This window comes from Biomphalaria glabrata, chromosome 5 (genome assembly GCF_947242115.1).
Source record: "Biomphalaria glabrata chromosome 5, xgBioGlab47.1, whole genome shotgun sequence".
Taxonomy (NCBI): Eukaryota; Metazoa; Mollusca; class Gastropoda; family Planorbidae; genus Biomphalaria; species Biomphalaria glabrata.
The window spans coordinates 49,568,346-49,582,923 of NC_074715.1; the positions used below are offsets into that span (position 1 = coordinate 49,568,346).

The 14,578-nt window shown below is 32.4% G+C and overlaps 1 protein-coding gene across 2 annotated transcripts in view; it reads right to left on the minus strand.

The window, feature by feature from the left end:
* Positions 1 to 14,578, minus strand: part of LOC106062273 (laminin subunit alpha-like) — an 86,838-nt gene that overhangs the window by 3,345 nt on the left and 68,915 nt on the right. The window contains exons 58-72 of one of the 2 annotated variants that reach the window (XM_056028437.1): positions 13,439 to 13,600; positions 12,745 to 12,917; positions 12,430 to 12,580; positions 12,117 to 12,259; positions 10,351 to 10,685; positions 9,915 to 10,008; positions 8,248 to 8,365; positions 7,843 to 7,989; positions 6,059 to 6,204; positions 4,803 to 4,982; positions 4,604 to 4,674; positions 3,842 to 3,983; positions 3,464 to 3,656; positions 1,555 to 1,719; positions 276 to 432 (exon numbers count right to left, since the gene is read on the minus strand). In XM_056028437.1, coding sequence (XP_055884412.1) covers positions 276 to 432; positions 1,555 to 1,719; positions 3,464 to 3,656; positions 3,842 to 3,983; positions 4,604 to 4,674; positions 4,803 to 4,982; positions 6,059 to 6,204; positions 7,843 to 7,989; positions 8,248 to 8,365; positions 9,915 to 10,008; positions 10,351 to 10,685; positions 12,117 to 12,259; positions 12,430 to 12,580; positions 12,745 to 12,917; positions 13,439 to 13,600 — 2,377 coding nt within the window. The remainder of the gene's footprint in view (positions 1 to 275; positions 433 to 1,554; positions 1,720 to 3,463; positions 3,657 to 3,841; positions 3,984 to 4,603; positions 4,675 to 4,802; positions 4,983 to 6,058; positions 6,205 to 7,842; positions 7,990 to 8,247; positions 8,366 to 9,914; positions 10,009 to 10,350; positions 10,686 to 12,116; positions 12,260 to 12,429; positions 12,581 to 12,744; positions 12,918 to 13,438; positions 13,601 to 14,578) is intronic. The other variant, XM_056028438.1, reaches the window with a different exon arrangement.

Here is a 14,578-nt window from a genome sequence, read left to right on the forward strand (position 1 = left end):
ACATCAGCCATTCAGGTGTACACCATTACACAGTCCCTTGAGTAGCAGTGTGTAGATGTTTGTTGTGGCTTCTTCCATCCCTGCCAGTGCAATGGACTCTGTCCTTAGGGACCCCAGCGGGAGTAAAATTTACATTATTGTAATATAATCCTAGATCTTTAATTTAATAGCCAATCTAGAAAAATATTTGGAAAAAAAAAAAGAAGTCAAATTAGGCCTACAAGAAATTAAAATAGGTAAAATATTAGAAAAAAAAAAAGAAAGTCTCTCTCTACCTGGAATCAGGTAGCCTCCATTAATACCAAAGAATGCTCCAGACTCATCAAAACTAGAACAATCTGTAGTGTTTACATTTCGTGCAGGATTTGGGAAAGGTTTGTTGTCTAAGATAAGGTCTTTAATGCATCCAAGGAATCCAGTATACGACACATTCTGAAAGAGCAGAAACGTATTCATATTAAAACATTTTACAGAAAAAAATCTTTTAAAAATTTGCTTTAACTTTTTAGCGGCCCCCAAAAGGGGAAAAGACGCTATCAGTTTTGTGTGGAATGTCTATCCGTTCGTCCTGTTTAGATCTCGTAAACTAGAAAAGATAGTGAAAATATGACACCATAATATTTTAGACCATTCAAAGTTCTGATGCAATGGCTACTTTTTTCTTTTCTGAAAGTGAAAAATCTAATTTTTTAAATCACTTATGCAAGCAGTTCTTTCATAAAAATACACCACTTTTACAACTATTCACTATTAATAGTAACAAACACAGGAGGCTCTTTAAAAGAGGAGATTGTCATTTACCATATTTTTAACACATTTATGCAAATAGTTTTAGATTTTTGGTAAAAAAAATTTTTTATTACATTTGTATTGCTAAGTTATGTAAGTTCTGTCATACTAACTACTACATTTACACATAAAAAAGTTTTCTTTTTTTTAGGACAAAAAAAATTTAGTATGCATATAAGTTGGAAATAATTTAAAACAACAATTAATAAGTAGTTTTTCATATTATCGCACGAACTGCAGTAACGTGTTTCACTACGGAAATAGTACACTTAACTCTTTCTCTCCTAACTGATGATACCAGTGTTGATTCCACCAGAATGTGGTAAATAATTACAGAGAGAAAGAGTTAACTTTTTTTTTAAGGGAAAGGTTTTTTCTTGAGGATTTGAATAAGAGATTGACCCTTTACAAAACAATTAGATCAATTAGATATTCATTATAAGACATCAGTTAGGCCAGGTTCACATCTAACTTCACATTCAATTTCACCTATCCTTTGGTCTTCTGCTGGGCACTACACAAGATCTGTCAACCTTCTTTCTCCATTCTTCTCTGTCATTTGTCTTTGATAGAATTTCATTCTGATGTTCTTTCTGAAAATATTGAAACCTGCCTTCTTACCTGCCTGGGTGGACCAACTCAGGGGCTGATTTTGAGTTAGTGTTTCCACACAAACTGTCTTTGTAACCTTGTTTTATTCATAGCTTCTGGAATCAACAAGTCATTCATTTGATAAAAATAAGATAAGGTCTACTGCATATTTACCTTCAAATTTCGTAAAGCATTTCTAATCTCATTTTCTGGAAGTCCTCCAACAAATGATGGATCGATAACATTAAGTGTTTTTAATGTTTTCTCACTCGAACCTTTAATTATAAACTTTCCATCTATGAACAGTGATCCTTCTTTACCTCTTCGAACAACTTTCACCTGGAAATGAGAACAGATAAAAACTTGAGGCAAAAGTTAAGAAAAGAAACAAATCCAAATAAGCTTATGAAAAGAGTAGGTCTAAGAGCTACATAAGCTTTTGGAACATATATGAGATTGGACCAAAAGCGCTCTGAGCATGCTATAAGCATGAAAGTAGCGCTATATAAAAGCTATAATAATAATATATTATGGATCTCTTTAACTAAGACCAAGGAATGCACAAGAAAACTCTGGTGACGCTGCTTCAAAGTGGCTAAAAAGCAAAGTTTTTGCTTCAGAACTGGCATTTTTTTTAGTCACAGGAGATTCTGCCCTTATTAAAGTTTTATGTAGAGATTAAGTCTAGGATGGCTGCCTGGTCGTGCGGTTTGCACGCTGGACTGTCGTTCAGATTTATCGATGGTCCCGGGTTCAAACCCCGCCCGCTCCCATCCCCCGTCATCCTGCAGGAGGTTTGGACTAGGAAGTAATTATCTTCAACTCTGAAGGAACATCCGAAACATTTCAAACATTTTACAAACAAACTATCAAAGCTGTGGGAACAAGTGTTTAATTGAGTGAAAATTGAGTTATGGGAACAAATGTTAGTGAAAATTGAGTTATGGGAACAAATGTTAGTGAAAAAGGTAAGTCATTAATGTAAAAAGTATGATGGTCAAGAGATTTAACAAACTGCATAACTGCAGGAAACAAAGAATGGCTTGTATTTTATTTAAAATTGAAGACATTTTAGCATTTGCATTCAGCTAGTCAACCCACGGCGTAGCATACGCCAATATTTTTCAGGGCCGGCCTAAGACCACTGCAACCGATGTGACCACAGTGGGCCCCACACTTTCATAGGATCTGCGCTAATTTTAGGTGAAAATTATTAAATTAAACCATTTTATAACTTATATCAGATTTCCCGCGGCCTTCTGATTTACCATGAGCTCCAGGAAATCTGAAATTGCAAAATATACAAAAAGTCCTGGAAATGTCTGAAATTATTAAAATCTTTTGAAAACTCATACAAATTTCCTGATATATTTTGGGGTGTCATTCAATATGAAAAACACCAATCCTACGCGTGATAAGAAAAAAACGGCATTATGCAATACCCGCAATTGTGGAATCTAGTGAAAAAAGCTTCTCACCCCTCAAACTAATGAAGAATTATTTGAGGTCAACAATTCTCATAGATAGATTGAAACATTTGGTAATTCTTGCTATTGAGCTATGTAGGAAACAGAATTTTTATGATATACTGTATGACACGTAAGGCTCGTAAAGTAATTCTGTACATAGTAAAGAATGAATAAAATGCAAAAATGAATTTGTTTTTCTAATACAAACTCTTAAATTTCACTTATTATCCGTATCCTTACCCGAACTGGGCCTCATGAAATCCGCTTCGCATAGATATAGATTAGTTCTGTTATGTGGGCATAATCTAACAGGCTCACAAAACAGGTGACATTGATTACTGGGTTAGGGTTAGACATAACCCTAGACAGGGGGAAAGAGGGGGGTGATAAATAAAAAAAGCTTTAGAAAAAGCTCAACCATGAAAAAAAAGACAAGTCAATGAAAAAAAGGACTGGTTCTTCTATCACCCAAACAAATCACACTTGTATTGCATGTAGATAGGAATATTTCTCCTGGATAGGGCCCAACAGTAACATAAAAGTGCTCTATGAGATGAGTTTTGACTGATGGTGGACAACAACAATAAAAACAAAATAAAAAAAAATTTACTTACAATGTGCCATTCATTATCATTATAGGTCTCTGTGCTGGACATAGAGGCAGGTCCACTTCCAAAGTCAAATCCAAAGAATACTTTCCCTTTGAGCATGAAGATAGTAAGATGATCGACATGTTTCTTGTCAGAGGTGTAAAAGATAACGCCATCAGGTGCTGATGTTCTAAATGTAGCTATGATTGTATTGGGCCTGAAATGTAACAAGACAAAATTTCAGCCTGATCCGAAATTGGGAGTCAGAGAAATAACTTGTACAAACTTGTTTTTTACCAGACAGACAGAGTGAGTTGATTTAAGCTTATAAGATTTGTAAAAAAATATTTTATCTCCAGACAGCCCTTCCTAAGAATGCAATGTAGACTAGATCACACTTACCCAAGTCTCAATTTCGGACCCAAATTCAAATATTCTGATCGGCTGCTAATGGTCAGTCCATATCTAGTTCCTGCAGTACTATCTATTGTCCTGTTGTCACTTCTTGTAGCTGGCAAGGCACATGTACGAACCGGAGTTAAATCTGGGAAAAAAAAAGGTGTACAGCAAATATGATATTTTTATCACATATCCACATATACAACCTCAAAATATTCTAAACTGAATTTGAATATCTTATCTGTATTATATATATACATATTAACTAAATCTGATGTTTCTATTAGCTTACTATATAGGCCTAAAAAATGAATTTTATTGACAAGGTGTAGTACCCTCATAAAACACTGCGAAGACATGTCTTTATTACACAAGAATGATAAAACAGTTCATAATAACACAGTAAACACTATTGTAAAAAGACGAAAGCTTAAAACCTATGGCCACATTACAAGACCTTCCTTCAGGGAACAGTGCCAGGAAAAAGAAGAAGAGGCAGACAGAAAAAGCGATGGGAGGACAACATTAAAGAATGTCGGCCATTGAGAGAGGTTCTAAACAAGGCAAAAAAAAAGGGAGGAATGGAGAAAGATGGTCGACAAGTCTTGCCTGGTGCCCCAACAGTCCAACAGACTAAGGGATGGGTAAAGGTAAAGTGAAAAAACACACAAGACACCAAGCCAGTTCAACACACCAGTACAGATCAGTTCACAACACAAAAGAAACATAAATACACAACACAATGAAACTAAAAATTCTTTTTACCTGCTCTTTCTACTGGGCAGTCAGTCAAAGATATTCCTTTACTTTCTTTTAGGTTAGCCAAGTTCTGAAATCTAAAGATATGATATAGTGATATCAGTATAATCTTTATTTTAGCAAGCCCTAATTTCAAAGATAATTAAATATTGTTGCTCTTAAATAAACATGTGCACATAATGTGATAATTCAAATTTCAACTTACTTTTTATTGATTGTAATGTCACCAATGCACCCTAAGAAACCTGGCATATCACTGACTAGTACAGAGGTTGCGGTCACAGAGGAAGGCAGACCTCCAAGATAGATAGCTGTGTCAAGATCAATTTGCTCAGGGCCAGTGCTGTAGTTCACTACATTGGTGTCATCAATGCTCATAGACAACCTTCATATAAGCAAAGCAGCATTAATGACACTAACTCTAATACAAATATTTTAAGCATCAACAAGCCATTTCATTTATGGATTCATTTACACACACAAAAAAAACACAAGTATTTTTTTTTTCATTGCAATTTTGACATTATATCTTTAAATCATTCCAATCTTAACATTATACCTTTAATCATTCCCATCTTGACATATATATTTAAATCATTCCAATCTTGACATTACATCTTTCAATCACTCCTATCTTGACATATATATTTAAATCATTCCAATCTTGACAGTAGGCCTATATGTTTAACTCATTCACATCTAGACATTATATCTTTAAATCATTCCAATCTTGACATTATATCTTTAAATCATTGCAATTTTGACATTATATCTTTAAATCATTCCAATCTTAACATTATACCTTTAATCATTCCCATCTTGACATATATATTTAAATCATTCCAATCTTGACATTACATCTTTCAATCACTCCTACCTTGACATATATATTTAAATCATTCCAATCTTGACAGTAGGCCTATATGTTTAACTCATTCACATCTAGACATTATATCTTTAAATCATTCCAATCTTGACATTATATCTTTAAATCATTGCAATTTTGACATTATATCTTTAAATCATTCCAATCTTAACATTATACCTTTAATCATTCCCATCTTGACATATATATTTAAATCATTTCAACCTTGACATTACATCTTGAAATCATTCCAATCTTGACATATATATTTAAATCATTCCAACCTTGACATTACATCTTGAAATCATTCCAATCTTGACATATATATTTATATCATTCCACTTAACATTATACTTTTAAATCATTCCAATCTTGATATTATAGCTTTCATTCATTTCAATCTTGTATATAAATTTAAATCATTCCAATCTTGACATTACCTTTCAATCATTTCAATCTTGACAGTATATGTTTAAATCATTCACATCTAGACATTATATCTTCAAACCATCCAATATTGACATTATATCTTTAAATCGAATCAACATTGACTCATCTATTTATTTATTTTATAACAAAATCTATGGTCTACTTACTCTCTTCCCATCTTCATGATTGATATATAGTGCCACTTGCCATCATTGTAGGTGAAAGGCAAACTTGCCAGTTGGGATTCTTCATTGTTGGCTGTCTCTACAACTTTAATTTGTCCCTCAGACATGACCACAGCAAACACATTGCTCTATTACAGAAAACAATTTACACTTGAGACTTTGTAGACTAAAAATCCAAAAGTAAGAATCCTAAGGTGATTTACTAAGATTTGAACTTAATATATATTTATATTTTAAATGTATTTTAATTTATATTAAGTACTTTAAGACTTGTCCACTTGCTCTCAATAATAACAAACATTTCTTGCATTTTTAACCTTTTCAAATAAAGAAGCTTACTTTAATATTGTTATACATAGTGTAGATGTTCCTATAAACAAGAACATTACAAGGGGATCGAACTAAACAAGAAGATTGTTTGAGAATTAAAAAAGTCTTTAGCTTTCTTGGCTGATTCAGGCAACCCATTTTATGCTCCAATAATGATAAGGAAAGAAGTATGAATTATATATGGATATATATATATATATATATATATATATATATATATATATATATATATATATATATATATATATATATATATATATATATATATATATATATATATATGTGCATTTTTCTTTAAATCTTTCTTATTAAATTACAGAAGTTACTTCAAAAAAGAAGTTTAAAGTTTCATAAATGTATCCATGAGTCATCTAATAACAATAATCTTTTTATCCATAAGGAAATTTGTCTTACAATTTGTGCATTACACCAAACAAAACATAATAACTATAGAAAACCAAAATATACATTCACACCAGATTCACTCATAATTTACAGGTGTAACGTTTATATCAGATAATTTCTATTTCATGAATTGATTGCCAGGGGAACAAAAGAGTGTTTGTGTCTGCTTGTCTTTGCTTAATATCTACTTTTGTTTTTGTAGCTGATTTAGACAACTTTTTCCTGGCTCTGATGGTACTTGGGAAAATGAAGCACTTGTACATTTTCCTAGCACAGGAGATCATCTTTATCTTTGTGTCTGAGTAAATTGGTTAGTGATTTTTTAATGGATTTTTATCACTTTCTTGTGTGGATTTCTGTCCTGAAGTGTGTATATTTGATTAATGATGTTCCTCTAGTCAACTGTGAATGTTCATTTGTTATAAATCTCACTGATAGACTTCTTGTCTCCTCTAGTTTCTTTATTTGGAGGGTCTCAAACTGAGGTAGCATATTCAAATATTGTACTAAGCAAGGTTAAATAGCATTATAGTTTTATGTTCTTGTTTGATTTGTAAAACTTTCTTCTAATAAACTCCCTTGCTGTGTTTGATTCTTTAATAACTCCATCAATTTGGGGATTCTATGAATACTTTTTTGTTTATTTTATTAAATTCTCTTCAATTTAGTAAGTTCAGTGTTTTATCTATTAATGCTGCTTTACTTTTATTCTTCTGTTCTTGGAGTGTCTTTAAGTTAAATGACTTTATCTATGGTGTTACTCTAATCAAATATTGTTCCTTCCAATGTTATATAGCCTTTTAGTTAGGTTCTTGTTTGCTTTGAAAAACAACAACTTTATAAGCACACATGCTTTGTTGGATTTTTTAATAATTTATTCAATGATATTTAATTTAATTTCTAAACCATAATGTGATAATATTCAATCAGTAAGATTAAATTTGAATTTGAAACATCCTGAACTACTCTTTTTTAAAAACTTATTGAGGAAAAAAAAAAGATTTATTTAATCTAATTCAATGTCTGCTTACCTGAGAAAGATCTGACGCAAATAATAAAAGTCCATTGATTTCTTTTGTTTTTATCTTGAATGTAACATCAAACATGGATCCTATAGACACAGGTTTGAGAGCAATGTATCCAGATTTACTGGCTGGGAATGTTACTATGCGTGCAATCTGAAAACACAGATGAAGGAAGCTCATTCAGTAAACTACTATCAGCTGTTGCATCTATTTGAAGCAGATGAGGACAAATAAGAAGTTTCATCTTTGATAGTACACCTCTTTGTCACAAATACACAATGCAGAAGAAAACCTTTCAAAACAATCTCTAAATATTTTTTGCATGTGTCTATAAAATACATAGCGAATTCTAAAAAAAAAAAACTACTCAAAACGTGAACAACTCACAACTGACAGGATAAGTAGACCAACCTTTTCAACACAGCCTTTGATTAGTCCCTTTGATCTTTTGTTTTTCATTGGATTCAGATTTAATGTACCAAGATTGAAGTTTTTCAAACATCCTTCAAATGATGTGGTAGTCATCTCCCTGATGGTCATGATGAATTGACATGAATTAAAAGTCAGCTCTTATGGATGTAACCAGTAGAAAAACTATGGAAGATACTTAGTTTCTATTAGCTGAATAGATTCTGATGTAACCATGATAAAAAAACTATGGAAGATACTTAGTTTCTATTAGCTCAGTAGATTCTGATGTAACCAGGAGAAAAACTATGGAAGATACTTAGTTTCTATTAGCTCAGTAGATTCTGATGTAACAATGAGAAAAAAACAATGGTAGATACTTAGTGTCTATTAGCTGAATAGATTCTGATGTAACCATGATAAAACAAAAACTATGGAAGATACTTAGTGTCTATTAGCTCAGTAGATTCTGATGTAACCATGAGGGAGTCTGTCGTAGTTGTTATGATAACTGGGGAGTGAAAGTTAACGTGGGGAAAAAAGCAAGAGAGTGACAGAAAGATGTGTATTTTTTAGAGTGAGTTGTATTTTGTTTGAATTCTCTTTTGTTTCAACATACGTATTTCCATTGAAGTTGAAAGATGTGTACATACTGTTAACAAAAGTTAAATTTAGTTTTGTTTAAAAAGTTTATTGAGTTATTCAAGTTTGGCATTATGCCTACAATTGTTTAGTTGGATTAGGTGTTTGGAGCTACAGCCTAATGACAAAGTATTAAAAACAAATGTAAAAATGTTTCCCCCTTAAAGAAATTACTATTTTTGTACAAAGTCCAATTTTTCTCTAATATTTATATATGTACTAATTTTTTTCCAAATTAATATCTAATAAAAACAAAACATGCTAAGAACTGAAGGTTAAAAGATTAACTTAAGACTCATAATGCATTCATGGTTATGCTTTTTTTATTTAAAACTGATGATTAAAAATCAAATAGACTACAAATACAGAGTGACATAAAAAATTGTGAAAAACTTCATAAAGTTGAAAAAAAAAATCAAAACAAATTATTACAGCAATTGAGGCCCTATCTTCATATAGGTTAAAGAGGTTACTATAAAAAAAAAAAGCAGATAGTTATGTCCTATGTATTTGATGTGTCAATCTAGCCATGCATGTTAATCGGTGACTTAAACTCTGCTAAGTCATTGGTTTTCCTGGCTGATTCAGGCCATCCATTCCATTCTCTAATGGCATTATCTTACTTAGAGTTAGAAAAAAAGGTGACAAGCTTTCTCTCCACAGAGATTAGTGAACCCCCTTTAAGGTTTCTTTTAAGAGATACGAGAATCCAAATTATCCATGAAGTCAAATTACACTCAAAAGTTTGTGTAAAATAAATCATATTGAAAAATTAATACAACCAGGAGTACACTTATATATTACTAGGCAATCCTCATTAGTTTAATAGCTTTGATCATGATGTTTATTTTTTCCTAAGTTTTTGTTTCTTTATTTTGTAGTAAGCAACACTTCAATTCATAAGTCTTAAGCTCAAAATTACTTTATAAGATGGTTCATCAAATATTAAAAATGATTACTAATTCATCTAAATAGAAAAAAATCATTAAAAAAAAAAATTTAGTCAGAAATAATAAATGTAATCTAACCTTGGTGGAACCACTGCATTATCTATGCCACCAATATAAATATCCTCTCCAATCTCAAGTGTTTTCAAGTTTCCTTTTGACTCTACTCGGATATCTGTCGAGATGAATATTACAAATAAAGTGTAAAAATATTTAAGACTGAAAAAAATCACACAATTCGACAAAAACAAAATGAGGAGTGCAACATTTCTCAACTGCTACATAGTTTAATTAAACTTTTCTTTATTGTTGTATAACCATCTAATTAATATTGCTTTAATAACCTATATGGTAGAATATACTTAAAGCCGAAGACAACCATTAAAGCAAAAGTGAAAACATCTATAAGAGGTTTACAAAAATTGTTTTAAAAAAAAGTTTGTATTGATAATATTCAATATTCTTTTTTTTTTACTAAATTTATTACAATTTTAAGACAGACAAAACAAAGAATCACCTTCAACTCCATTGTTAATACTCATGATGCCAATTTTAGAGTTTCTGTCCAGATTAACAGATGTCCAAGAGCCATTATTGTATACATCATTACTGCGTGCCACAGCTGCTCCTTTTCCCAGATCAAAGCGGAAGAGAAGATGCCCACCAGCAAGCTCCAGAGAAAAGTAATCCTTGAGGCCAATGTAGAACAGAAGTCCATCGGCAGCATAGGTTTTGAACTGGAATGAGACTTGAGTACGTTCGCCCCTAATCTGGAAGTCGTTTCTACTCAGGGCAGCATAACCCTGACCATTGAAGTACACACCTTCTGTAAATATTTCTTGCATAAAGTCCCTTTAAATAAAATTAAGTGAAATCTTTATGAGCATACATAAAGATATATTATTATTCCTATAAATAGCATATGAAGTAATAGTCTAATCCCTGGTACTGCTAGGATTGTATTTGTTATATAAGAAACAAAATTCACTGTAGTCCCATTAACAGTGCCCACTGATGGCTGCCTGGTCGTGCGGTTTGCGCGCTGGACTGTCGTTCGGATTAATCGACGGTCGAGGGTTCAAACCCTGCCCGCTCCCATCCCCCCTCGTCCTGCGGGAGGTTTGGACTAGGAAGTAAACTATCTTCAACTCTGAAGGAACATCCGAAACATGTAAAACAAACAAACAAAACACTGAGAAATTTTCTGAGGATGTGGCAGGTCTGCAAGAGCACCTCCCACTGACAAGTAATGAGACCCTTACTATATACGTTTAGGGCCTCAGTGATGTCTTCAAGGTTAGTTGTCCCCAATATTATCATTATTTAAAAAGCCAAAAAAATTGAAATCAATATGAAAGGCAATAAAAACTAGTCTTTTTGTTGCCATCAGTAAGGTCAATTAAAGTAGTTAATATTTATGTTGGCTGACACCAATTAAAACAATGACAAGTGAAAGAGGAGCAATGTATTTCTGATAGGTCCTATAGACCTTAAGTTCTCAAAGAGAGAATTCAATACTGTAAATAAGAAAGTTAATCAAGAAAAACATTTAAAAAATACTTTAAAAAAAAACAAAGCTTATATTAAGTGTACTTGTATCAATTCATTTGGATCAGTCATGTAAATAAATTTGTAATAGATTGAGACTAACAACAAAAAAGCATTTATAAAAATAAATTTTAAAAAAGGGGAATGACCTGAATTCAGAACTTGTAGGCTAAAGCATTCTCAGGCTTCTTAAGCCAACATGGTAACCACTCTGCTAGCAAAGAGTTTATGAACATGGACAATTGTATAATTATCTAATGTTTATTTCATGTTTGTATTCACTAAGCCTGAGATATAGGCTAATATAAAGGGGGCTATTTCAGCTTATACCACCACTTCAGTCAAGTGCTATTTCTTTTCCTTATTTAAGATACCAAATAAAGTAATTTATTACCAATAGTTAATTAACTAATTGTTTTTTTTTTTGTGTATATTGATTCTTGTGTTGTCAGGTAAAAGAAATAATTGTGCAAAATTTCAGCTTGATCCAAGATTGGGTGTCAGAAAAATAGTGTGTACAGACTTTTGGCCAGAAAGACAGACAGAGTGAGTTGATATAAGCTTTGTAAAAAAAGGCCTATGAATGTAAACTATAAGTTATTTTGGGTATAAACTATAGCAAGCATGAGGATGTCTCAATATAGCAATATTAAATTTCCTGATACAATAAACTAAATTGTGGATTAACACATTTAGCAAGGACTCACTTCTGAATTATCTGCACTTATCACTAACCTTTGAGGATAGCCCACTTTATTGTTTTTAGCTTCCACAAAGTTCCACAGACCAACTGGTTCATCATCAAACTTCAAGTCTTCCATTCCTCCATTAAATGGCTCGGTTGTCAACTCCAATGGAACCTTGTGTGCAAAAGACTGCTATTCAAATTTATCAATTTAAATAGTAATGTCTTTATTTTAAAAAAGGTACTGAATTGTATGAATAATACAATAATAAATGTTCATACATTAAATAATTTTCACAGAGTACCAAAAACAAAATACCTATATTACATTACAGAACTAATATAATTTTAAATTTGATTTACCTCTGCAATCTCTGGAACACCTCCCACAAGGAAAATGGACTTGTGGGTACTTAATTCCAGTACAGATGAAGTTCCCGGGGATGAGCCCTCCACAATGTCATCACCATTAGCACCAGTGGATTGTATTGTCAACTTACCAGATTTACCAATCCTGTTAAGAAGTAAACAAAAATACTACCAATGATGTTGAGAAAATTAAATTTTGAAAATATAGTTATCTAATACCATGTATATTTTTTTATAAGAGAAGTGGAAATCCAAAGGGGCACAGTAACACTGTCATGTAATAAAGAGAGAACTGTGATGGCCAGTTACCTTTCAGCTATGATATGATGCCATTTCCCATTATTCACCATTGTCTTGCTGACCAGTTTGGCCGAGCCAGATCCGAGGTTAAATGTGAACACAACTTTGCTATCTCTTATCTCCAGGGCGAGGTAATCTTTCTGGACATCATCCGCGACCTGGCGTTTTATTCGGCCATCCTCCTAGATTAAGAAAAATGAAATGCTTGTGATTTCCACATTTTTTTTGTTGGAAAGGGCCTTTTTGAAAAAAATGTGCTTAATCTTTACTCACAAAACAAGTCAATAACACAAATCAAAAGTGTAAAAAGGATTTTTTTTTTTAAATTCTTGTTTTCAGGTATAATAAACAAAAATGAATGCATCATGTGAACTGTAAAAATGGTAAGTAATTGTTTTGAAAAGATGAAGGCCAATTAAATTCTTGTTCATGTTCAGACCAGGTAAAGAGAATTTAATTTTCTTATTAGTACTATATTATTTTGGATGTTGTTTTTCTCTGAATGAAACTCAAAAAATTTGACTGAAGCTAATTTTTCACATTTTAGTTTGAAGTTAAATACTTTTATAAAATGCTGCACTCATCTGAATCTTCAGAATGGATTAACCTAAACAGAAAAAAAGTCAAAATTGATTATTAAAAAAAAATAACTAGACAATTTAGAGGCAAGAATTTGTTTGAGAGGAAAGAATGTAACATTTACCGATCTCATTAAAAGATTATCTCCAACGTAAACCAGCAGAGCTTCAGGCTGAGATGTCTTGATGTAAACAGATACCCTAGTATAAGAGCCAGTGTCATCCAGTTTGGCTGGATTACGTAGAGTCAGTGATGTATTACCCAGGAAGTGAAGTCCAAGTTTCAACTAGAAAAAATATCATTTAGCTATATAAAATAACAAGTGCAAACAAAAACTGAATGAAGCATGACATACTTTACACATTAAGGTTTTAAACTACTTACAATTGAAAGATTAATTCAAAGTGTTATCGCAGCTAATAGTTTGGATCAGTTACCTAAAATTCATGTGGTTCTTCATACTAGTAATTTCAAACAAAATTTATTTTGATACAAAAAAGTAAAGTTCCCCTTTCAGACCTTCTGGTCTATAGGGTAGATGATGTAAAAGTCATCTGTTTCTGTGGCCTATGGTTAACGAGGGTGTCATGTGGCCAGCACAACAGCCAACCGCCTTTACTTTTACCCAACTAATGTCAGGTACCCATTAGAGCTGGGTGGACTCAGAGGGGCCTGAAGATCCAAAATTTAAAATCCCAGTCTTCACCAGGATTCGAACCCTGGTCTCCGGTTCAGAAGCCCAGCAGTTTACCACTCAGCCATCAGGGTAACAATTTTGATACAAACAAATGAAAATTCAGTTTGACTAAAATTGTCCACCTCAGCTTGAAGTAGAGTTTCAGACCATGTGGTCTGTAGGTCAAATAATGAAAATTCATCTGTTTCTATGGCCCAGGTTAATAAGGGTGTCATGTGGCCAGCACAATGGCCAACCACATTTACTTGTACCCAACCTATGTCAGATACCCATTAGAACTGGGTGAAGTCAGAAACACCCTTAAGACCATGAAATTAAAAATCCCTGTCTTCACCAGGATTTAAACCCAGGACTGTCCGATTCAGAAGCCAAGCACTTTACCAGTCAGCCACCATAGCTTATTACAATAAAAATACTAAAATAGAGGCAAATAATATAAACTTTATATCTTAGTTTCATATTTTGAAATTGCCTACTATCTTGTTACAAAATTATGAATCTGCAAATATAGGAAATTTTTGTTTAAAGATTTTAGAACTTCTTTATTTAAAAATGTGAATTTATGTT